Source organism: Artibeus jamaicensis, unplaced genomic scaffold (assembly GCF_021234435.1).
Source record: "Artibeus jamaicensis isolate MK-2021 breed Jamaican fruit bat unplaced genomic scaffold, CSHL_Jam_final scaffold_916, whole genome shotgun sequence".
NCBI classification, from domain to species: Eukaryota; Metazoa; Chordata; class Mammalia; order Chiroptera; family Phyllostomidae; genus Artibeus; species Artibeus jamaicensis.
In genome coordinates, this window is record NW_026522059.1 from 43,392,438 (window position 1) to 43,419,060 (window position 26,623).

A 26,623-nucleotide genomic window follows, 5' to 3' on the forward strand; every position below is an offset into this window, starting at 1 on the left:
TTTCTGTTGTCACTCTCCTTTGGTCATTTCCTCAGTTTTCCAGGCATGAAATCATATTGTTGTCTTTGACTTTTCATCTCCATTAACTCTGTTTAAATTGTTTTTATTACTTCAATCTCTGTTTCCTAAATTCTCTTACTATATAAGAGAACCTTTGGTTTAAGGTTTATATGATAATCCTTTAAAATATTAAAACCTTTCATCTTTGTAGATTTTGCTTCCTATTTCTTATATAACCAATTTAAAATGCCATAGTAAGAAAAGTCCGTGTTATCTGTCACTCTGACTAGGTCAGCACCCTTCTCCAATCTCTTCACTGGCTCCCTAGTGCTTACTGCATCTAATTCAAAAATTGCTTATTCCCTGTTTCCATGTCTACCCCAACTCACCTCATCTAATAATAATCACCTCATTCATTCCTGTTCATTTCCATTCACTCTTTGCCTGTCATACATTCTCTTTTCCTTTCTTCTAGCTTCTCCCTTAAAGTGACTTTTCACAGCTACGATACCCCTAATTATAAGGGCTACCCATCCACGGTCATTAGAAACACCTCTTGTATATACTATACCTTGCTTTTCCTTTTGATATCTGGACTATAAGCTCTACATAGAGGCAGCAACCAAACTGAAGCCACCAGTAGGTTGCCGCCCACTATGTTGCAGACACGAGGAAAACATTGGAGATAAAGATATGAAAATTCTCTTCCTTCTCCAAACATCCTATTATGTCACACATCACCATCAAATGATAGTATGAATACTTCCATATTACAAAGATTACAACTTCCTTCCAATAGCCTTACTCTTAAATGGTTTAGTGATGTGATTTAAATGAGGAAAGTATAGGCAAGAAAACCCTTAAGTAAAAGCCAAAATAATACATACACACAAAGTAATCAAAAGTTAGCCTGTTACAATGAAAGTATTGCTTAAGTATTTTCTCTTAACAGCAAACCTAGATTTCTATTAAAACAATACTTTCTAAAATGATATCTATACACTGTAATGTTATTTACAACCTTACTTTACAGCATAAGTGGCATAAAAGAAATTACACATTTGACAGAAAGTCTGATGAATGTAATGCACGTATGCCTGTGAAGCCATCCCTAATGTTCTTCACACATCACACCGCCCCCCCCACCCCACCCCAGGCAACTAATAACCTGCTACTGGCCACTACAGATTAGTCTGCATTTCCTAGTATCTTATATAAATGGAAACACACACTGTCTTTTTGTGTCTGTTTTTCACTCAGCATAATACTTTTCAGATTCATCTACTTTGTTGTATATGCCAATAGCACATTCCTCTCTGTTCCTGAGTGGTATTCACTATATGGCTATATCACAATTTATTCATTTACCAGTTAATTAAAATGTGGGTTGTTGCCAATCTGGAGTCATTACACATAAAGCTACTATGAAAACTTGTGTATAATTTTATGTGTGGACATATGAAGCATATTCACCTTGGGTAAACACCCAGGAATGAAATGGCTGGGTGGTATGACAGATGCATATTTACTTTCTAAAGGAACTACCCAATTGTTTTACAAAGTTTTATTGTTTTATATCCCCACCACCTGTATGAATGCAAGTTCCTCTACAGTTCTGTTCATCTTTTTTTCAGTTCAGCCATTTCAGTCAGTGTACAATGGTATATCATTATGGTTCTAATCTGTATTTCACTCATTAGTTGTGTTCAATATTTTTCACGTGCTTACTTGCCATCTGTATATATTCTTTAGTGAAGTGCTGCTCAGATCTTTTGCTCATTTAAAAAAACTGGGATATCACCTTGGCTGATGCAGCTCAGTGGATTGAGCACTGGCCTGCAAACCAAAGGGTCACCAGTTCGATGCCCAGTCAGGGCACATGCCTGGGTTTTGGGCCAGGTCTTCAGTGGGGGGCATGAGAGACAACCACACATTGGTGTTTTTCTCCCTCTCTTTCTCCTCCTTTCCCCCTCTCTAAAAATAAATAAAACCTTTAAAAAAAACCCAAAACTGGGATATCTTTTTAATGAATGAATTGTAAGAATTCTACATTTACTCTAGATTCTAATCTTTTCTCGGACCTATGTTCTGCACATATCTTCTCCTAGTCTGTAGCTTGTCTTTTCATCTTGGAACTGTCGTTTGGAGAGCAGGACTTTTAAATTTTGTTGAAGTATAATTGATTGATTCCCCCCCACCCCACTTAATGCTCTCTTTCTGGGCTATTTAAGAAATGCCCGACAATACTGGAGAAACTAAAATTTTGTTTTCTTCTAGAATTTTAAAAATACTTTTAGCTCTTACATGTAGGTCTATGATCCACTTCCAGTAAATTTTCATATATGGCGTAAGGTAAGGGTCAAGGTTCATTTTCTTTGCACATGGCTGTTCAATTGTTCCAACATCATTTGATGAAAAGATTACCCTTTCCCACACTGAACTGCCTCGGCACCTTTGTCAAAAATAAATTAACCATATACGTATGGATGGGTCTACTTCTGCACTTCTCACTCCGTTCCCTGATTTGTGTCTATGTATGCCATTATCAGACTAAACTGATTATAGTATAATATATCTTGAAATCAGAGTCACTGAAACCAATGACTGAACCAAAATTGGACAAAATCCAATTTTGTATTTTCACATAAATTTTAAAGTCAGCTTATCAATTTCCACCTCCTACAAAAAGTCTGATGAATTTGACTGGGATTACAATGAAACTTTAGATCAATTTTGGAGGAATTGACATTTTGAAAATACTTAGTTTCTACCCATGAACACAGTCTATCTCTCCATTTATTTAGGGGTTTTTTTTTGGTGGGGGGGCACTTAATAACTCTAAAGATGAGAAAGATGACTATCTTAGGAAGACTAAGGTATCTATAGTTCAGAGTTGAGGAGTCTGTTGTGAAAATAAGTTTTAAAGAATTGTTTGGGGCTCATTTATTTTTATGAGATCTAATTGACCCATAATACTGTGCACATTTAAGGTATACAACCTGTTGATCTGACATACTGATATAACACAGTACAATTACCAACACAGCATTAGCTAACACCTCCATCATCTCACACAATTATTTCATTCTGTGTTAAGAACATTTAAGATCTAGTCTCTTGGCAACTCTGAAGTATGTAATACAGTACTAGTAAACAAAATCACAATGCTGTGCATTAGGTTTCCATAACTCATTCGCCTTCTAATTACAAGTTTGTGTCCTTTGGCCAACATCTCCTCAATCCTTTCACTCTGTTTATAACATTCTCTTACTATGCCTGTAATGTCTGACGGATCTGTAGTGGTATTACTCTTTAATTTCTGATGTTGGTCATGTGTCTTTATTTTTTTTCCTGATTTGTATCTATTTTCTTTATCTTTTCAAGAACTAACTTGTTGTTTTACCGGTTTTTTTATTACCTCCTTTTTTGCCAACCTTGGGTTTAATGTGCTCTTATCTTTCTAGTTTTAATATTTAAATTAAAGTTTAGGTTACAATTTCAAATTTTTCTTAATAAAAGTGTTTAGTGCTATAACCCCCTCCTCTAAGAACTGCTTGAACTGCATCCCACAAATTTTCAAAGGCTGTAGACACAAAATTAACTCCTGGAAAACAGATAATAATGCAGATAACTGTGGTCCATAGACATGCAGGCTGCATGCAGTCCATGAAGTACAATGATCATCCTATGGATACTGTTCAGTTTTGTTATGTTTGTAAATTCATTTCAGCATTCCTCATGTGACTATAAATGTGGTATTCTGAGTTCTCTTTTAAATCTACTGTAAGGTCTTACTGGTTCCCTCATTAGTTAATGAGATAAATAAAAGCTCTGACATGTGTTCATTATCATATGAGGGTCTTGGTTTTACCTTTCTAAAAACATTACCATTTAACACTATTTTATAAAACTAAAGAAAATTTTCTACTAACACTAATGGTAACTTTCCCACACTCTTGCAAGTTTATAGAAACTATGGGGAAGAACGTGTTTTCCTGTGTACTATCTTTTTAGACATAGAGCACAAGAAAATTCACCGCAGATAAAGCTCTGTACAAATGTAAAGTAAAATGAGATTAAAAAACAACATTAATATGACACCAATATAAAGCCTTAGAATAAATCAGTAGGCTTTATTTTAAATTACTAATCATGTAAAACTTTCAGATAATTCTTTAAAGTATACATTCCAACAAAAACTATTTGAAGTAAGAATAATTTCTGACAAAGTTTATTATCTATGTTTTAAAAACCAAATGAAACACCTTAGGATTTTCAAAATTTTATGATTTAAGAAACTGTTAACTAACTTATATTTGGACAAATGTATAAAATAAGCACTTTAACAGGTATCACATAAACAGTTATCCACAGTCTTCATAATTAATGCAAAAAAGTTTTAAATTATTCTTTTTACCTCTTATTTCCAATAAGCATAATGACCATGTTGGAATTAGAATGCTGGCGGGCATCTTCTAACCAGGTTGTCAAGTGGTTGAATGTATCTCTCCTAAACATAAATGGTAATTTGATTACTATTTTCAAAGGAATTCCCCAGCAGTGTACAATGAACAGTATGTATTCTATTAAAGATAACTACTTTTAGCCATTGCCACTTATGTAATAAAAACAGATGTCAAGTACAGTATCTGAATTTCGAGTCCACTGATTACAGTTCAATTTAGAAATTATAAATAATAGCACTGTATTAAATCCCAATGTATAAATAATATCACCAAACTGATCAACTAGAGGGTACTTGTAAGAAAATAGTTTTAATTCAAGATACACAAGCTTTAAAGGGAAATAGCGAGGGCATAAAGGCAAAGGTATATTTTTATTACTAGTACCTATATTTATTTAGAAAAATTCTCTGCACTGACCACTGAACTAAAAAATTTCTAAGTTCTCACCTTGTAATGTCATATACTAGTAAAGCCCCGGCTGCACCTCTGTAGTATGACCTTGTGATGGAACGAAAGGACTCTTGCCCTGCCTGTAAGGAAAGAAAAGGGTGAGAGTTTCCGTTAATAAATTGTCCTCTTCTTTTCCTTATTATTCATATGCAGAATACGGGCAGGTAGGGAATAAGTGCATAAAGGAAAAGAAGTAAACCTAACTTCACCAACCTTAGGAAAAAGTCACATAATAACCACTATTGCTCAAGTCAACCAGACAACCAGATGCACATACAACCCCCGCCCCAACGAGACCTCTAAACCTTTTTTGGCAATCCCTGACAACCCAATTTACTGAATGGCTTCACAATACATGAATCATTATTAGAGCACAGAATGGACTCCTAGCAACTAAGCTCTGAAGACAAATTTGAAAGGAAGCAAATAACCCAGAGCCTCACATTTGAATTCAATAACCCACTCCCTGGGGCAGCTGTTGACACTAGAATAAATAAAGTCCATTGTAAATAAATGATGAATGACATCTTTACGCCCACCATCTGCTGGTGTAAAGGTTGTTGGAAGGCCAAGGATGCAGATTTTATCAGTTATATCATAAACTGCAGTGAGCTTTCAACAGTCATCAGATGGAATTCTTTGAGCAATCATTTTATTATGAAAAACAGAAAATGGTTCTGAATTTAATTTGTATAATTTTTCTCCACACTTAATCAATTTTCTCTGTATTTGATATATAATGCTGTCAAAAGGCAACAGGATGTAAAAGTCATCTTTATATCCACTTGTGAAAACATACTTCATAGATTATGCAAAATCAGTTAATTTCTCTTTTACTGGTGGCACTAATGTTCTGTTTTTTTAAAAAAGGCTGGTGAGGGATATGCCTATTGGCCTTTAAGTTTGAAACTGAGACAGTTTTTATCAAAAATACTTTTTAATTTTAATTACTTCTTTTCTATCTTTGAGAAAAACGTACGTATATTGAGTAAACATAGGCCAGTTTCCACAATTTTTGTATTCAAAATCTACTAACTTCTTAAAACATATTAATGTTTGCATGCTGTGAATTCTGATTTTCCAATGCAAATACTGAGCCTTTCTTACTCTCAGAACACACACAGAGAGCTCAGGTTCTGCCCTGTTCTAACACTCAGCCTTCTGTAGTTCCTTGTTCTTCTTGCCACTCCCATTACACTCCCTCTTTCCCGTCCTCAGTGCCTAGCACCGGGTCTGGCACACAATAGACAGAAAAAGCATGCTGAGCGAAAGAATAAATCCTGATATTTTAGTTAAATATACAAAATGGTCAATGCCACATCCCATCTCAGTAAGTGGACATTAGTAAATCCTGGCATGCTAAGATTTAGTAAAAATAACTTCTATGTGGAAAATAAGATTAGATAGGTCATCTCTTGGTTAACTCCTGAGCAATTCTGGCACATAGAATAATGCCATGCTAAATTAGATACTGAGAAAGCCACATACGAGAGGGCTAGAAAAAACAGCCAACTCATTTCACATAGATTGAGGCTAAAACACTAGATGGTACTAGGTGGAAACATGACATTAATTAAAGTTATGTTAATATAATTTACTTGGATGTATCTTTTAAAAAAAAGTCTTTCAAATTCAAGTTCAAAATGTAAGCATTATGGGAATTTCTCCCTTAAGTGCTTAACATGGGAAAACTAAGGATTCAATTTTTAAGAGATTCATTTCACGGTGAATTTCATATATCAAGAAAGAAGTCTGATAAATAACACGCAAAAATAAATGTTTTATTAGTTTAAAATAAAAATCAGGTTTAGAGCTCTTGTATCTGCCATGCTTATTAAACATCGAGCAGCGTGAAAGTCCTTTAAAACCATCTTGCTAGGACACTCTGGGCAGCACTACGGTGCTAAAACTTCAGTGTTTACAGCCCACATAAGAAATAGTAAAAGGAGAAAAGCACACTTGTATGAGTATATACCATTTACATTCCTCCCAAATTATTTTACCAAGAACAAACATGTTGTAATATGGAAATAACATACATAATGCTTCACTTTATGCTGAGCCCACTGAATCTGGATTTTGCCTATCAGTATAAAAATCAAACAGCCCCTATCCCCCCAAAACACATTCCAAGTGAGGACTACAAATGTAACTATGCATCTTAAAATCTCTAATTACATAATAAGCAAAGATCGGTATTCAGGATAGTTACTAAATTCTTGAGAAGCGACTTTCATAAAAATATCCCACACTCGTCTTTTTGTTAATGGCATTGGTAGCCTTGAAATAATTTGCTCAAATAAGTGTTTTATTATGATTTATCTGACTACAGACAAACAAGAGCTAACTGCATAAAGCTAGTCCATGGTTATCTTGATCGTATTAAAACAAAGTAATCTAGTTTTTAAAACACACTTTAATATAAATTTGTCCAAACTGTGATTGACCTATATTGTTTTAAATAAAAAAGCAATGTCATCTCAGGAAATAGAGATGTTATTTGTGACCCTCTGCACTATAGTGTAGTGCTAAAGAGATTTCAGAAGCCTGAAATGGAAAAGGACATAGAATTCTTTGTAGTAAGGGATTGCTAATATAAGCTAAAGGTGTAAAGAAAAATGCATTTAATGAAATGAAGATGACTGGCTAACTGAATAGCACCAGAAAAACAAGGTAGCCAGGTATTTAGCTGTTTATTTCTGTAAAACAGCAGTAAAGATACCCAGACATCATCAACCAAGTAGGATAAAACAAATAAGCTTTAAGAGACAATGGGCAAACTCCATTTTTAGTGATGACTGGGATTAAAGCCAGAGTCATAGAACATTTATTTAAAAAAAAAAAGCCTTACAGACCTTCCTTTTTCATGTAAGGTTTGCTAAATCAAATAACTTGACTCTGTGCCTGATACCTTTAATGTTTACTTCTATTGCCATATAAAGATTTCCCCAAACTGGCTTCCTCATGTGCCTGAGTCATTCTGCTGATAACAACTTTTGTAGTAATGAGACTGGCAACTTAACTCTTCTCTCTCTCCTTTCACATCCATAACATACAATTTTATATATTAAGTTACTGCTTAAAAATCTCTAAATGCCCTGAAACTCTTAGGAATTAGTTCTCTATTTATTTTTTTCAGAATTTATCTTCTTAGTAAGTCTTGTTCATAAAGCTATTCTTTTTGTCTGATATCCTGCCTATATTCTGATTATTCCTGTTTTTTGTATGCTTACCTTTTTGACTAAAAAACCCATTTGCTCTTCCCTTCCACCTACCCGTTTTCTACTCCCTTTGATAACCTCCTAAATCTCTCACAGGCTGGCAAGCTTGTTCACCACAGCCCACAGTTACCCTTTTTTCCTCACAAATCCAAAGGCACTTTCATGTGATCATTTACTGTATTTTGCTGCGGATAATGCACTCTGCTGTATAATGTGTGCTGATGTTTTGGGCCCACACTTTCATAAAACCTTTTTTTTGTTTTAATTTTTAAATTCAATTATTTATTTATTGGTTTATTTAGAAACAAAGCTGATTATCATATTCCAAGGTATAAGTTTGCATATGGATACCATTATTGCTATCTAGAGTTACACTTTTAACACAGAAGCATGAGTAAAAGAATTAAAGTCATTTGCATAGATACGGAATTAATATTACCCATATATAATGAGCATCCTTATTTTTCCCTCAAAGGTTTTGGCAAAAAGTACACATCATATATGGCAAGATATGGACGTTCTAATACTATTGACTAGATAAAAACAACACACTGCTCAAAGGCTTATCTTTTTTCTCTTTAGTTCATGAGGGATAGCATAACTGAATACTCAAATATATTTATAGCAGGCACTAAAATGTTACCTTGATCGATCCCAAAGAGCCAATAAAGTTAGAAAATTAAGATCTGTGAGAATCAATGTTACAGTAATAACTTGAACTTTCATTGTTAGACATTTATCTAATGATTAAAGTTATCAAAACCTAGCTGAAAATCAAAATGAAAAAAAAAAAGGGGGGGGGGTTCTAAGTAGCCAAGTAAGTTGTCCAGTGCCCGAGCATGAAATGTCAGGTACTTCACCAAACAGACTAAAAAATCTAGACTTGTGATCTAAAAACTGCTATCACTGAGGAAATTGAAAATTTCACACACTGAAATCTACATGCAGGAGGAAGACTTCTGTTCTGGACAACAGTGACACAGTAAGAATTAAAGTGACTTTTAGGCCGCCTCAGTGTCTACAGCAAGGATGGAGAAAAAGTTCAACATGGGCTAAAATTTTGGGCCTTCTAAGAGTCTTCTCCAGAAATTCAAGCAGATCTTGAGAAAAGAAACAAGGGTTGTAAAGACTTAGAGGATGGGACTGCCAACGTCAGATTCTTTAATGCTGCCACTGAAGAGAAAACAGACCCTAGGTGGGAAGTAAACATGAGTAGAACCAAATGTCTAGGATAGCTTCCCAACCCTGTGGTTGTTTAAGAAAAGGATGATGAACAGCTGCCGAAGAAGGCAAACAGCTGGATCTCCAAAAGCCTCTCAACTCCTGAGGTTGGGTGCGTAGGAGCAGACAGGAGTGACGAGGCAGGGTTGTTTCCCAGTGCTTGGTTCCAGGCCCTTTACCTGCCCCACTGAATTCTAGACATACCGCTCCACTAATACATAAAAATGTTCACTTTGGGGGTGAGAAGTTGCATATAAATTGACATATTTTATAAAGGGCTGAGAAAAAATGCCTGCGATTTGCTAAAAAGATACTTATTTAACATCTAGATTTCACATGATTTTTTAAAAATTTATTTTCATGTATTTATTTATTTTAATTGTTGCTCAAGTAGTTTTCTGTCTTTTACTCCCATCCCAGCCCACCCCCCCACTCTCCCATTTCCAACCCCCTTAGTTGCTGTCCATGTGTCCTTTATACTTGTTCCTGTAAACCCTTCCCCTTTTCCCCTGAAATTCCCTCCCCTCCCCCCTCTGATCACTGTCAGCCTGCTCTCTATTTCAGTGTCTTTGGTTATATTTTGCTTGTTTTTTCTGTTGCACATGATTTTTTATAGTTTCACAAACTCTTGATTCTCAAAATAGTTGTACATCTAAAATAAAAATATTTCTAGGAAAATTGAGCAGATATATGGACTTAAAACATCCACATTCTGGGGGAGAATGAGATTTATTTGGATATGCTAGGAAGGCAACTGAAAAGTGACAAAAAGCAAAACAAGAATGAATAGAAAAAAGAAGTGGGTAAAGACTAGATGAGGGTCTCAGAGTGAGAATGGACTTCTTACGCCCTTCTGCCATCAGTTAATGAACAGGGATTGGGTGCAGCTAATGTTTCTTCCTTGACTTAACTGTGAGAGAAATATCACATATTTGACTTCCGATAAAAGATAAAAAGTGACACAGAGCCAAGGGAAAGAGCTTTAAGGGAGACACTGAAATACTGTTATCACTGCTTCGAGCAAGGCCTCCAGAGGGTATCGGCTGAGAGCTGGACTTAAAATTTTCAAAAGAAAGCAAAGATGGTGAATGTGGATATTTTGAAGGGAAACTCCTTTAGTTTTGTAAATGGGAATGGATATACAATGGATGACAAAAATAATAAGATATTAAGACTTAGTTATTAGGGGAAAGAACCATTTCTTTAAGGGTGAGTGAATTAACCATCACACTGGCAGAATTTCCCCTAAAGGACTCTAAAATAGTTTTACAAACATCTTGGGCCAGGAACAGACACAATCTTTGCTAAAAATGCAGCTTGCTATCCAATGTGTGTACACACTACAAAACAATGATACGGAGAACTGTTCCACTCAGACACAGACTGAGTTCAGAACCAATCTTCCTATGTGCCAGCCACACAACCAGTGACAATGAGAGGAAAGCCTATCGGGTGGAGAGCCTCAAAAACAACCACCACCACCACCACCACCACCACCACAACAGACTTTCAAAGGTAGTAAAAGTTAACAGATTTTTTGAAGTAAGTTAACAGATTTTTAAAAAAGATTTTATTTATTTTTAAAGAGAAGGAAGGGAAGAAAGAAAGGAAAGAAAGGAAAGGAGAAGGAAGGAAGGAAGGAAGGAAGGAAGGAAGGAAGGAAGGAAGGAAGGAAGGAAGGAAGGGAGAAAGGGAGAAAGGGAGAAAGAGAGAAAGAGAGAAAGGAAAGGAAAGGAAAGGAAGGAAGGAAGGAAGGAAGGAAGGAAGGAAGGAAGGAAGGAAGGAAGGAAGGAAGGAAGGAAGGAAGGAAGGAAAGGAAGGAAAGGAAGGAAGAAAGAAAGAAAGAAAGAAAGAAAGAAAGAAAGAAAGAAAGAAAGAAAGAAAGAAAGAAAGAAAGAAAGAAAGAAAGAGAAACATCAATGTTGCCTTTCACATGGCCCCCACTGGGGACCTGGCCCACAACCCAGGAATATGCCCTGACTGGAAACTGAACCAGTGACCCCTTGGTTCGCAGCTCGTGCTCAATCCACTGAGCTACACCAGCCAGGTCTTAACGGATGTTTTTGACCATTCCTTAAATTCTGGAACAGGTCGCTGGGTCCTAGCAATCATGTAGAAGCCTTCGAATTCTTTCAGGGGCAGGGGGTCATGACATCTTTGAAGGCATCACAGTCTCTCCCTTTTAGACACAGAGGAAAGAAAACCACCTTTTCTAAAGGAAGTGTGATCAGGAGTTCCTTTTCCTTCTTCCTTTTCATATTGTCCAGCATATTATAGATTTCTTTTGAAAGACGACTGCAGTATAAAACAATTTACTCCTATGCTAAGAAAAAACAAAGGCTTCTATCAAAAGAAGGGATGGCTAGTTAACCTACTAAAGAAGTAACTGGGAAATGAATGACTTATTCAAGTTTCAAAAAGCCCAGGGAAGGGAAGGCAATTATTTAAGGGAACATCTTAAGGAGAGAAGAGCAACTGAACAAACTAGAATAAACCAACAAGGTAGTTTGTCCCTACAACATCACATAATTTTCATTACTATATCAATCTCACCTTTGAAACTATGTATTTTAGTAGATGCTACCTCTTGAACACATGCAAAACTCCTACAAGCTGCTTAGAAAGAATGAGTTGCTTTATTCAGTCATTCAATAAAATTTACCAAACACTGTATCAGTTCTTAAACCAAGAATACAAGATACCAAGTTGAATAAGATAACTTTTCTTCATGATGCTTATTCTGAGGTAAGACACTTGAACAAAAAACTGTGACAAGAACAGGATGAGAACTGTAACAGAAATATTTGTAAAACATTACAGGGGAATCAGCTAGCCCAGGGGGATCCAAAAGGCTCCATAAGAGTTGACATCTGAGCTGGTCTTAAGTGGAAAGGAGAAAAAAGTATTCCAAGCAAAGTAAGTATTTATGCAAAAAATAAAGTATGAAACATGTATTAAAGGATATCAAGTAGTTTTGTTCACACTATACTACACTGAAAGATGTTTATTAGCTGAGAGAGCAACCTAGTTTAGGTGAAACAATCAGTTAAAAAAAAAAAATAAAAAGAACCTCTTTTAATGCAGAAATACGAAACACTTCTTTTTTACCAAAGATCATTAACTGTAAATCTCTAGGAAAAGGAGGGACTTTGCATATATTTTTTTTCTCTTGACAGTACAATTTTGAACTAATGTTATCTGAGAGAATATAAATTAAAAAGTTATAATATGTTACAGGCTCAGAGAGGAAATTCCTACAAAACAGTGAAAGCATAAACCTTCACTGAGAAAGAGGTGATAAGAAGCATAAAAACCCAGAGTCCAACGTATTGCTTTGGGACAAAGCAAGGCAGAGATTTAGTGTTTTTCATTTCAGGGACGATGGCGTGATACAAAAGAAGCATTAGGAAAGCTAGGTCTCATAATGACCGTCAGCAACTCATTTGCTCTTCTTGGGAATCCAGTTGGTGAGACAATATTCTCAAAGGTTCCTTCCTTCATTAGCTATTATAGGTGACAGGTGAAAAACTAAAACTGAGTAACTTGAGAAAAAAAGAAAGGGTATAGGATGTTACAACTCCTCATACCATATATTTCATTTACTAGTTTACATATGAGTAACAAGTTGTAATTTATTCATATACTTCAACTAAACAGCACATGTAAGACTCAAGGCAGAAACATGTATGAAAACAAGACAGTAAGGAGATTTTTCAAAATGTAACAAAATGAAATACTTTCTCACCAAAAAGTGTAAGTTTTATTGGACGAGGGTGGAAAAACATAGTCAATTTCCATAAATATTGCATCGCTTATCCCAATATTTAATAAATTTATTATGGTTATTTCTAAAATGAATTAGTAATTCATTTTAGAGGAGTCACCTATGGGAGCTGGGACACTCCTGGCCCCTGTGCCGCTGCCATAGCAGTGGGACTGGGCACCGGGGAGTCAGGTATGGGAGACGGGACACTCAGAAGTGGTAGGCAACCAGCTCGGGGACCAGTGAGAGGACCAGAGCGGGAGTAGGTGGAGACGGAGAACATCAAGACACCTGAAGGAGTCTGCACCACTGAAACTCACAGGTATTATACAGAAGTTCACACCATAAACCCAGGGAGTCAGAACAGATCAATTTTAGAAGCTGAGACTAACAAGAAGAGTCTCAAACAATGGGAAGACAAAGATACAATCCCCAAATGAAAGAAAAAGCAGAAACTTCAGAAAGAATGTTACATGAAATAGAGGCTACTCAACTATCAGATATTGAATTCAAAGCACTGGTTATTACAAAGTTCAAAGAGCTCACAATGAACTACCAGAAACTACAGGGGAGCTACAATGATCTCTCTCTCTCTGCAAACTACATCAACATGAAAAAGGAAATAGAAAATATCAGCAAGGGACAAGAGGAAATAAAGAATACAATTTCTGAATTGAAGAACACAGTAGGAAGTTTCAAAAGAAGAATAGTGACGCAGGGGATTGGATTAGCGAGTTAGAGGACAAAGTAGAAAGCATCTCACAGAAAGAACAAGAAAATGAAAAGAGGCTCAGAAAGAATGAAGAGGGATTAAGAGAAATGCAAGACAATATGAAACGTAATAATATCCTAATAATAGAAATACCAGAAGGAGAAGAAGAACAAGGGATAGAAAACGCATTTGAAAGAGTAATGAGAGAAAATTTCCCCAATTTAATGAGAGAAAAAGTCACACAAATCCAGGAATCACAAAGAGTCCCAATCAAGAGGAACCCAAAGAGGCCCACTTCAAGACACATTATCATTAACATGGTAAAATTACAAGACAAAGAGAGAATCTTAAAGGCAGCAAGGGAGAAAAAAGTAGTAACATAAAAGTGAGCCCCAATAAGGTTAGCTACGGACTTCTCAATGGAAACGCTCCAAGCAAGAAGAGATTGGCAAGAAATAGTCCAAGTAATGAGAACCAGCGGCCTACAACCAAGGCTACTTTATCCAGCAAGGCTTTCAATCAAGATAGAAGGCCAAATAAAGAGCTTCCAAGACAAAAGAAGTTTAAAAGAATACGCCGCCACCAAACCAACCCTATAAGAAATAATAAAAGGACTGCTTTAAGGAAGGAAAAGAGGGAGACAGAGAGGAACACAGGTACAAAAATGGCAGTGAATAAGTACCTATCAATAATAACCTTAAATGTAAATGGATTAAATGCTCCAATCAAAAGACACAGAATAGCTGAATGGATGAGAAAGCATGACCCTCACATATGCTGCCTACAAGAGACCCACCTCAGGAAAAAAGACCATCACAGACTAAAAGTGAAAGGCTGGAAACAAATTTTCCAAGCAAACACAAGGAAAAAAAAGCTGGGGTAGCAATTCTCATATGAAACAAAATAGACTTCAAAAAAAGGGCCATAAAGAGAGACCCAGAAGGTCACTTCATAATACTCAAAGGAAGAATCCACCAAGAAGACATTAACATCATAAATACATATGCACCAAACATAGGGGCACCCAAACATATCAAGAAAATCTTAGAGGACTTCAAGAAAGATATTCACAGCAACACAATTATAGTAGGGGATTTTAACACCCCACTGTCAAAAATGGACAGATCTTCCAAACAAAATATCAACAAAGAGATTGTGGCATTGAACAAAGCCCAAGATGAAATGGACTTAACTGATATATATAGAGCCCTTCATCCCAAAGAAGCTAAATACACATTCTTTTCAAATGAACATGGAGAAAATTGAAATCATACCAAGCATCTTCTCTGACCACAAGGGACTGAAATTGGAAACCGACCCCAAAGGAAAAAACCCAAAGCACGCAAAATCATGGAGACTGAATGGTATGCTATTAAACAATGAATGGGTCAAGAATGAAATTAGGGAAGAAATCAAAACGTTTCTGGAAACAAATGAAAACGATCTCACAACAACCCAAAACTTATGGGACACAGTGAAGGCAGTCCTGAGAGGGAAGTTTATAGCAATACAGGCTTACCTAAAGAAGGTAGAGAAACACTTCAAACAAACAACCTAACCCTACACCTGCAAGAACTCGAGGAACAACAACAAAGACAGCCCAGAGCAAGCAGAAGGAAGGAAATAACCAAGATCAGAGCAGAATTAAATGACATAGAGACTAAAAGCACAATTCTAAGGATCAATGAATCCAGGAGTGGGTTCTTTGAGAAGATAAACAAAACAGACAAGCCTTTAAGTAGGCTCATCAAGAAAAGAAGAGAGAGGACACAAATAAACACAGTCAGAAATGAAAGAGGAGAGATTACAACTGATACCACAGAAATAGAAGGATTATAAGAAATTACTATGAAGAACTGTATGCCAAGAAATTTGAAAACCTAGGGGAAATGGACAAATATCTAGAAATATATAATCTTCCAAAACTCAATGAAAAAGAAGCAGAAAATCTGAACATACCAATAACAGCAAAAGAAATTGAAGCAGTAATAAAAAAACACCCATCACACAAAAGCCCTGGACTGGGTGGTTTCACAGGAGAATTCTACAAAGCATTTAAGGAAGAGCTAACCCCTATTCTCTACAGACTATTCCAAAAAATCCAGAAGGATGGAAAACTCCCAAATTCTTTTTATGAAGTCAGCATCATCCTAATTCCAAAACCAGACAGAGACACAACAAATAAAGAGAACTTCAGGCCAATATTGCTGATGAACATAGATGCTAAAATCCTCAACAAAATATTGGCGAATCGCATCCAACAATATATCAAAAAGATCATACACCATGACCAAGTGGGATTCATCCCAGGGATGCAAGGATGGTTCAATATTCGCAAATCAGTAAATGTAATATATCACATAAACAAAAGCAAAGAGAAAAAACACATGATCATATCAATAAACTCGGAAAAAACTTTTGATAAGGTACAACACCCATTTATGATAAAAACACTTAGCAAAGTGGGAATAGAGGGAGCATTCCTCAATATAATAAAGGCCATATATGAGAGACCTACAGCCAATATCATACTCAATGGGCAAAAACTAAAAGCTTTTCCACTAAGATCAGGAACAAGACAAGGATGTCCACTTTCACCATTTCTATTCAGTATAGTACTGGAAGTTTTAGCCACAGTGATCAGGCAAGAAAAGGAAATAAAAGGCATCCAAATAGGAAAGTAGAAAACAAAACTGTCACTGTTTGCAGATGACATGATAGTGTACGTGGAAAATGCTACAGACTCTACCGAAAAACTGCTCAAACTAATTAATGAATTTAGCAAAACAGCGGGTTACAAAGTCAATATCTCGAAATCAAAGGCATTTTTGTATACCAACAATGAATCGACAGAAGCAGAAATCAAGGAAAAAAAATCCCATTCGATATAGCAAAAAGAAAAATAAAATATCTGGGAACAAACCTAACGAAGGAAGTAAAAGACCTATATGCAGAAAACTACACAGCACTGAAGAGAGAAATCAAGGAAGACACAAACAGATGGAAACATATACCTTGTTCACGGATTGCAAGAATTAACATCATCAAAATGTCCATACTACCCAAAGCAATTTACAAATTCAATTCAATACCTATTAAAGTACCAATGGCACATTTCACAGACATAGAACAAACACTTCAAAAATTTATATGGAATCATAAACGACCCCAATAGCAGCTGCTATTTTGAGAAAGAAGAACAAAGTAGGAGGAATCACAATACCTGATATCAAATTGTATTACAAGGCCACTGTAATCAAAACAGCCTGGTACTGGCATAAAAACAGGCACATAGACCAATGGAACAGAACAGAGAGCCAAGAAATCAACTCAACTCTCTACAGTCAATTACTATTGGACAAAGGGGGCAATAACATAAAATGGAGTAAAGATAGCCTCTTCAACAAATGGTGTTGGGTGAACTGGACAGCTATGTGCAAAAAAAAATGAAACTTGAGCACCAACTTACATCATACACCAAAATAACTTCAAGGTGGATAAAAGACTTAAATATAAGCCTTGAAACCATTAAAGTCCTAGAGAAGAACATCAGCAAGAAAATCTCAGATATTTCACGCAACAACATTTTTACCAATATGTCCCCTAGAGCAAGGAATATAAAGGAAAGAATAAACAAACGGGATCTCGTCAAAATAAAAAGTTTCTGTGTGGCTAAAGAAAACAGTATTAAGTTTAAAAGACAACCAACTGTATGAGAAAACATATTTGCCAATGATACCTCAGACAAAGGTTTAATCTCCAAAATACACAAAGAACTTACACGACTCCACTCTAAGAAGACAACTAACCCAATTTAAAAAATGGGAAAAGGACTTGAACAGACACTTCCCCAAGGAGGACATACAGAATATCCAGAGACACATGAAGAGATGCTCAATATCGTTAGCTATCAGAGAGATGCAAATTAAAACCACAATGAGATACCACTTTACACCAGTCAGAATGGCTATCATAAACAAAGCAACCAACAACAAATGTTGGAGAGGTTGTGGGGAAAAGGGGACCTTAGTTCACTTTTGGTGGGATTGCAGACTGGTACAACCATTATGGAAAACAGTATGGAATTTTCTCAGAAAAATAAAAATCGACCTGCCTTTTGATCCAGCAATTCCACTGCTAGGATTATATCCTAAGAACCCCAAAACATCCATTTCAAAGAACCTATGCACCACAATGTTCATAGCAGCACAATTTACAATAGCCAAGAGCTGGAAGCAACCTAGGTGCCCGTCAGTAAATGAATGGATCAAAAAATTCTGGTACATATACACAATGGAATTCTATGAAACAGAAAGAGAGAAGGAGCTCCTACCCTTTGCAACAACATGGATGGAACTAAAAAGCATTATGCTGAGTAAAATAAGCCAGGGGTTGAAAGACAAATACCATATGATCTTACCTTTTACAGGAAGCTAAACAACAAAACAGACAAGCAAGCAAATTAAAAACAAATACACTGAAATAGAGAACAGGGGGACAGTGACCAGGGGGAGAGGGGAGGGAATTTAAGGGGAAAAAATGGGAGGGACTTAGAGGAACAAGTATAAAGGTCACAGGGACAAGAACTAAGGGGGGTGGAAATAGGAGGGAGGTGGGGAACATGGGGGAGGGGTGGCTGGGATGGGAGAAATGAACAGAAAACTGTACTTGAAAAATAATTTAAAAATTTAAAAAACTCTGAATATTTAATAAATTTCATGGTTTAGTTTGTAATGGTAAATATTGATAGTTTTAAGCCACATAAGTAAAGGTTGGTGTCTTCCTAACGTTTCCTAACGTTTAACAGTATAAAGGGATTCTGAGACCAAAAAAATTGAGAACTGCTACCTTAAGACATCCACTGTATATAACAAAGTAACTTCTCTTTTATGCATCTACAATGGGCGAATACAGAAAATAGTCGCTCAATTTACGTTCTGTGGTTAAGATGAGATTACCATTAAAAATTATACAGCATGACAGATGACATGATACTGTATATAGAAAACCCTAAAGATTCCATAAAAAAAACTGTTAGAACTGATAAATGAATTCAATTACGTAGCAGGATATAAAATAAATACCCAGAAATCAGTTGCATTTTTATACACCAATAGTCAACTATTGCAAAAGGAAACAAAGAAAACAATCCTATTTACAAATGCATAAAAAAATACCTAGGAATAAATTTAACCAAGGAAGTAAAAGACCTGTGCTTGAAAAATTATAAGACAATGAAGAAAGAAACTGAAGAAGATACAAATAAGTGGAAGTATGTGCATGTTCCTGGATAGAAAGAATTAGTATCATTAAAATGCCCATATTACCCAAAGCAATCTATACATTCAACATAATTCCTATCAAGATTCTAATGACTTATTTCACAGAACTAGAACAAAAATTCAAAACAATTTTATGGAACCACAGAAGACCCTGAATATTCACAGCAACCTGAAAAAGAAGAGTTGGGTGAATGATGCTACCTGATATCAACCTATACTACAAGGTCATATGTAATTAAACAGCATGGTACGGGCACAGAAACAGATGTGTACACCAATGGAACAGAATAGAAAGCCCAGAAATAAACCCATACCTTTATTCTCAACTAATACTTGAAAAGAAGGCAAAAACATACAGTAGGGTATACAGTCTATTCAATAAATGGTGTTGAATAGATGGACAGATAGATGAAAAAAAAAAAGAAAGTAGATCACCTTCTTACACCATACAGAAAGTAAACTCAAACTGGATTCAAGATTTAAATGTTAGACTCAAAACCATAAACATCCTAGAAAAAAACACAGGCAGTAAAATCTTGGACATTTCTTGTAGTAATACTTTTTCCTGATACATAGCCTCAGCCAAGGGAAACAAAAGAAAAAAATAAACAAATGGGACTACATCAAACTAAAAAGGTTTTGCACAGCAAAGGAAACCATTAACAAAATGAAAAGACAAATCACTGAATGACAGAACATATTTGGCAATGATACATCTGATAAGGGGTTAATATCCAAAATTTATAGAGAAAATACAACTCGACTTCCCCCAAGATAGAGGCGTAGGTGGGAACACTTTGTGTCTTCCCACAACCAAATCTAAAACAAAAAAGTTCTAACAACAATAAATGCAACCAAACCACAGAAAATGTAACAATACGGAGTCCGGAAAACAACAAACTGCTCAGCTAAACCCGTGAGAGGGGCGAAGCCAGCAGCGGAGCAGGTCGGGCAAAAAAGACCCCCCACCTGGGCGGTGCAGGCAGCCCAGGGTGCAGATCCCAGGTGCAGGCTGGCTATGGCCGGAACCCAGGGAAGAGGTGCGGCTGTCTGTAGTCGCTTGCGCATTTGCACGCAGATAAACCAGTGAAGAGGCGAGCGTTGAGACAGATCAAGCAGGCCCCCACGGCTGGCGCAGGGCGGCAGGCTTGCACATTTGTGCCGGGATAAGCAGGCGGGGGCGAGCAGTGAGGCGGACTGGGCCAGAGGAGAGGACCGCGACCATTGCTCCCTCTCTGACCCGGCCCCCACACACAGCATGACAAACCAGAGACCTGGGTGGCCCCACCCTGGTGAACACCTAAGTCACCTCTCCTCATATGTAACAAGCGCAGACAGATCAAAACATGGCTCAAGAACAACTCAGAGCCCCAGAGCCAATAAATCTAAGTGACCAAGAAATAGCCAAACTTTCAGATGCACAGTTCAAAACACTACTGGTTGATTTTAGTCACAAATTAGAGGAACATATGAAGGCTAAACTAATTGAAATGAATGGTAATGCACAGGAAACCAATAATAATGGAAAGGAAACTGGGACTCAAATCAAGGGAGTGAACCAGAAGGAAGGAAAAAAATGACCAAACAGGAAAATATGAAAAAACAAGAATTCAAAAAAAAATGTGGAGAGGCTTAGGAACCTCCAGGACATCTCTAAACGCTCCAACATCCGAATTATAGGGATAGCAGAAGGGGGAAAGGAACAGCCACCAGTGGAAAACTTATTTGAACAAATAATAAAGAGGAACTTCTCCGATCTGGCAAAGGCAATAGACTTCCAGGAAATCCAGGAAGCTCAGAGAGTCCCAAAGAAGTTGGACCCAAGAAGAAACACACCAAGGCACATCATCATTACATCAGCCAAGATTAAAATGAAGGAGAGAATCCTAGAAGCAGCAAGAGATAAGGGGACTGTCACCTACAAAGGAGTTCCCATCAGACTGTCAGCTGATTTGTCAAAAGAGACCTTACAGGCAAGAAGGGACTGGAAAGAAGTACTCCAAGTCATGAAATCCAAAGACGTACGACCAAGATTGCTCTATCCAGCAAAGCTTTCATTTAGAATGGAAGGACAGATAAAGTGCTTCTCAGATAAGATCAAATTCAAGTTCATCTTCACCAAGCCCTTATATGAAATGTTAAAGGGACTTACCTAAGAAAAAGATAAAAAAGATGAACAGTGAAAGGACAGCAAACTCACAGTTATTAACAACCACATCTAAAACAAAAGCAAATTAAGAGGACAGCTAGATCAGGAGTGAACCATAGAAATGAAGATCACATGGAGGGTTAGCAACAGGGGAGTGGGAGAAGAAGGGGGGAGAAGGTACAGAAAATAAGTAGCATAGACAGTAGATAGAAAATAGATAGGGGGGAGGGTAAGAATAGTATGGGAAATATAGAACCTAAAGAACTTGAGACAGGTGTTCATGAACTAAAGGGGGGGAATTGTGGGGGAGGGGTGTGCAGGGTGGAGGGGAACAGAGGGGGGTAAATAGAACAAATGTAATGGCATAATCAATAAAATTTTTAAAAAAGAAAATACAACTCAACACTAAAAACAAACAACCCACCCAATTAAAAAATGGGAAAGGACCCAAATAGACACTTCTCCAAAGAGGACATACAGATGGCCAACAGACGTATGAAAAGATGCTCAATGTCACTGATCATCAGAGAGATGCATATTAAAAACACAATGAGATCCTATCTCACATCTGTCAGAATGGCCATCACCAATAAATTAACAAACAAGTGTTGGTGAGGACGTGGAGAAGAGGAAACCCTCATGCACTGTTGGTGGGAATGCAGGTTTGGTGCAGCCAGTGTGAGAAGCAATATGAAAAATTAAAAGTGAAACTGCTATAAGACCCAATGATTCTACTCCTGGAAATATATCCAAAGAAACCCAAAACACTAATTTGAATGAATATACGCACCCCAACATTTGTTGAAGCATTATTTACAATAGCCAAGATTTGAAAGCAGTCCAAGTGCCCATCAGTAGATGAGTGGATAAAAAAGCTGTGGTACATTTACACAATGGAATACTACTTAGCCACAATGAAGAAAATCTCACCTTTTGTGAGAGCATGGATGCATCTGAATGGTATTATGCTAAGTAAAATAAGCCAGTTGGATAAAAGCAAGCACCAAATGATTTCACTCATGTGTGGAATCTAATGAACAAAAATAATCTAACATAATAGAAACAGACTCATAGACACAGAGAATAGACTGACAGCTGTTAGAGGGGAAAGGTTGGGAGGGCTGGGTGGAAAAGGTGAAGGAATTAAGCAAAGGAAAAAAAAACAAAAAACAAAAAAAACCAAAGACCTCAGACACAGACAATAGTATAGCAATTACCAGAATGAAGAGGTGGTTGCAAGAAGGTAGAAGGGGGTAAAGGGAGGATAAATGGTAATGGAAGGAGACTTGCTTTGGGGTAGTGAACACAATACAATATACAGATGACATATTACAGAACTGTATACATGAAACCTATATGCTTTTAAAAGAATTTTTGAAAAAGATTTTATTTATTTTCAGAGAGGGGGTGGGAGGGAGACAGGGAAGGAGAGAAACATCAAACAGTTGCCAACTGCATGCCCCCAACTGGGGACCTGGCCTACAACCCAGGAATGTGCCCTGATGAAGAACTGAACTGGCATCCTTTACGTTTGCAGGATGACACCCAACCCCCTGAGCTATACCAGTCAGGGCAAAACCTATACAATTTTATTAACCAATGTCAGCAATAAATTCAATAAGAAGTTAAAAAATAATTATACAGCATGAAACAGGCACTCAATGAACATAAGTGATAGAATTAGGACTTAAAGCAAGGTAGCTTCAAGTAGTTGAGACTAAATCAAACTTTTGAAACAAGTTAATAAGCTGTTTATTCAAGACTCTAAAATATTGACATTCATATTTTACTTCGCATGTGTACTTCAGACATGACACTTGTTTTTCTTAAAAACATAGTTTCTATAGTATTTACGTTTAGGTCACAGCCTGAGCATTCACTCAGATACGTTCACCAACATCTAATAGACAGGGTTCACCTGATGAAAACACTGCATAAGAGAAACTAATCTCTGGAACCACATTCCATCTCATGGCTATAGGTGTTAAGTGTTTAACAAACTGTAACAGGCACAAAATAGCATGGAAACAAAAACATACATCATACTTTATGAAAGAAAAACTTTACTGAGGTCACACAATGTATGTTTGCTATACTTACCGTATCCCATATCTGAAGTTTTATTTGTTTCCCATCAATAGTTATCATTCGAGCACCGAACTCTACACCTGAATAGAGTAGAAAATGATTTGTTACACAATGTAGTGGAAATATATTTCACATTTAAAGATTTCTTTAAAAGATATTTAATTCCAGGACATGCTGTATCAGGTGATATATGATAAAACTTGAACAAATACAGCCCCTATCCTTAGTAAACATATAAGCTAAGGAAGAGGTGCTAATAAAACATAAGCTAAAGGAGAAAAGGGAACCCTAGTGCACTGTTGGTGGGAATGCAGACTGGTGCAACCACTGTGGAAAACCTCAAAAATTCCTCAGAAAACTAAAAATGGAACTGATTTGTGACCCAGCAATTCCACTTCTGGGGATTATACCCTAAGAATCCTGAAACACCAATTCAAAAGAACCTATTCACCTCAATGTTCATAGCAGCACAATTTACAATAGCCAAATGTTGGAAACAACCTAAGTTCCCATTAGTAATGAGTGGATCAAAAACTGAGGTACATTTACACAGTGGAATACTATGCAGCAGAAAGAAAGAAGGAGCTCCTACCCTTCGCAACAGCATGAATGGAACTGGAGATGATTATGCTAAATAAAATAAGCCAGGTTGTAAAAGACAAATACCATATGATCTCCCCTATAAATGAAACCTGATCAACAAAACAAACAAGCAAGCAAAATATAACCAGAGAAATTGAAATAAAGAACAAACTAACAATAGCCAGAAGGAAGGGGAAGGGGATAAAAGGGGTGGGAGAGGAAAGGGTCATCAAGGAACATATATAAAGGACACATGGACAAAGCCAAAGTGAGGTAGGAACAAAGGTAGGAGGTGGGGATGTGTGGGGCGGGGAGGAGTGTGTGTGTTGGGGGAAAATGCCAGTATAGTCAAAAAACCAAATGTGATCCTTACATTCCACAAGCTCAGTAACATAAAAACAGCTAGGAATAAAATTCAAGAACCATTATTATTGGTAACAAATAACAAAATTTCTTTAAAATGATTACTATATAAAAATCACTAAAAGGGATACATTTTAACAACATCTTGGTTCCCAGTATGGGCTATCAATGAGGAAAGAAATCTCCAAATTTGTCCACTAGAGATAACCCCTTTTAAAACATATTTCCAGACACTACTCCATGAATGAATAAATACACAGAAATGAGTATACATGCGCTGGCTGGTGTAGCTCACTGGTCGAGTGCGCACCTGCAAATCAAAGGGTCGTCAGTTCAATTCCCAGTCTAGGGCACGTGCCTGGGTTGTGTGCCAGGTCCCCAGTAGAAGGTGCATGAAAAACAACCACACATTGTTTTTCTTTCCCTCTCTTTCTCCCTCCCTTCCCCTCTCTAAAAAAATAAAATCTTAGGAAAAAAAAAGAAATGAGTATACAATCTTATGTAAATAGAACATATAAATGCTGTTCTGCAATTTGTTTTTCAGTCAACAATATTCTATAAACATTATTCCATGGTAAATATTTTTGCCAATAGTAAATATATAAAATTATACCATTAATAAGAACTGAGTAATATTTGTGTATATACATGTGTGTCTATCCGCACACACACCTTACTAAGTTGATACTCTATAGCTACAAATTTAGGTCATTCCCAAATTCACTAAAGGTATGTTCACCAACACATACTGAAATGAACTTTCCAGTATACATTTTCAAATTATGATTATGATTTTAGGCAAATTGAAAATCAAAGGGAATACAAACTTTATAAGATTACTACAAATACTTTGGCTTTTCCTCTTGCATTTATTGTCTCCCTTAGAAGTACTTATTCAATAATTTAAAAAAAGAAGTAGAAAAAGGGGGGATAATTTCAGAACAGCAAAGAGCTGTAAAGACGACTCTGAAAGAAGTCTATCACTAGTATCACACGAAATCTTTACTGCTTGGTGTGTGTTCTATCAGTATTTAGGTCAGCAGGGGTGAAGGAAAGACACACATGGTTTCCAGAAACCAGATGTCTTCCTGGCAGAAAAACAGCCTCTAGTTGCCCAGGTAAGGGCACAATGCCCAGTGTCAGAATTCTATTTCAGCATCTCCTATAATTTCCCCAACTGTGATTAGTGGGGTGAAATAGGAAGGTAATTTGTCCTCCCATGATAACTTGATGGAGTTTTTACTGTATATTTTAATAATTATTCCACCTTAGAGGCATACTCAATACCAAGAAACTAATGTTATGTTTCTCAGACTAAGAGACCAAGGAGTCATGATGTATTAGAATAAATATGGAAAAATTAAAAATTATACCATGTAAAAACCATTACAATGTTTATAAACCCACCTACCTATCTTTATATACATATGTGCTCATTTACTAATATATATGTATATACAGTCATATAGATTGTATACCACAACATGAGAGGGCACCCAAAACAACCACCTACCAATTTACCATTAATGACATAAAATTAGAGTAGTTGAGGGTAAAAAGCGGTGGCAGAGTATGATACAAATGCTCTTTGAAATATCCAGTACTGTCCTGACCCATGTGGCTCAGTTGGTTGAGCATCATCTGGCAAACCGCAATGTCCCAGTTTTGATTACTGGTCAGGGCGCATGCCTACTGTGTGGGACCCACAAAGGGTCCCTGTTGGGGCTTGCGAGCGAAGGCAACAGATTTGTTTCTCTCATACATCAATGTTCTTCTCCTTCTTTTCTCCCTGACCCCCCCCCTCCAAAAAGAGTAAATAACATCTATTAAAAAAAAGAAATGTTCAGTGTTTACTTATTTATTTACCCTCACCTGAGAACATTTTTCATTGCTTTTAGAGACAGAGGAAGGGGGAGAGAAAAACTGATATCAGAGAGAAATGGATCAATTGCCTTCTCATATGTACCACAACTGGAGAACGAACCTACAACCCACTTATGTGTCCTGACTGGGAACAGAACCTGTGACCTTTCAGTCTACAGCACAACACTCCAACCAACCCACACCAGCCAGGGATAAAATACCCAGTATTTTAAAGGAATGTAGTAAAGTACAAAATGCTACTGATTAGCAAGACATTTGACCAAAAAGAAAAAAAAGAAGAAGCCTTTTCATGACTCAATTGCTTCTAGCCCCAAATGGAGAGAGAAATCCTATTCTTCCTTCTGTTGTCATGAATGGAGTTTTAACCACAATATAAAAAAATCTGCATTGCTCCTTGGAATTCAAAATTTCTTCAATCCAACACACAATGTTAAATTTGACA

The 26,623-nt window shown here is 36.7% G+C and overlaps 1 protein-coding gene across 1 annotated transcript in view; it reads right to left on the bottom strand.

The window, feature by feature from the left end:
* The window catches only part of RAB2A (RAB2A, member RAS oncogene family), a 105,759-nt gene that overhangs the window by 37,757 nt on the left and 41,379 nt on the right, over positions 1 to 26,623 (bottom strand). Inside the window, exons 3-5 of the mRNA XM_053660842.1 lie at positions 23,365 to 23,432; positions 4,914 to 4,996; positions 4,418 to 4,510 (exon numbers count right to left, since the gene is read on the bottom strand). Of these exons, the coding sequence (XP_053516817.1) occupies positions 4,418 to 4,510; positions 4,914 to 4,996; positions 23,365 to 23,432 (244 nt within the window). The remainder of the gene's footprint in view (positions 1 to 4,417; positions 4,511 to 4,913; positions 4,997 to 23,364; positions 23,433 to 26,623) is intronic.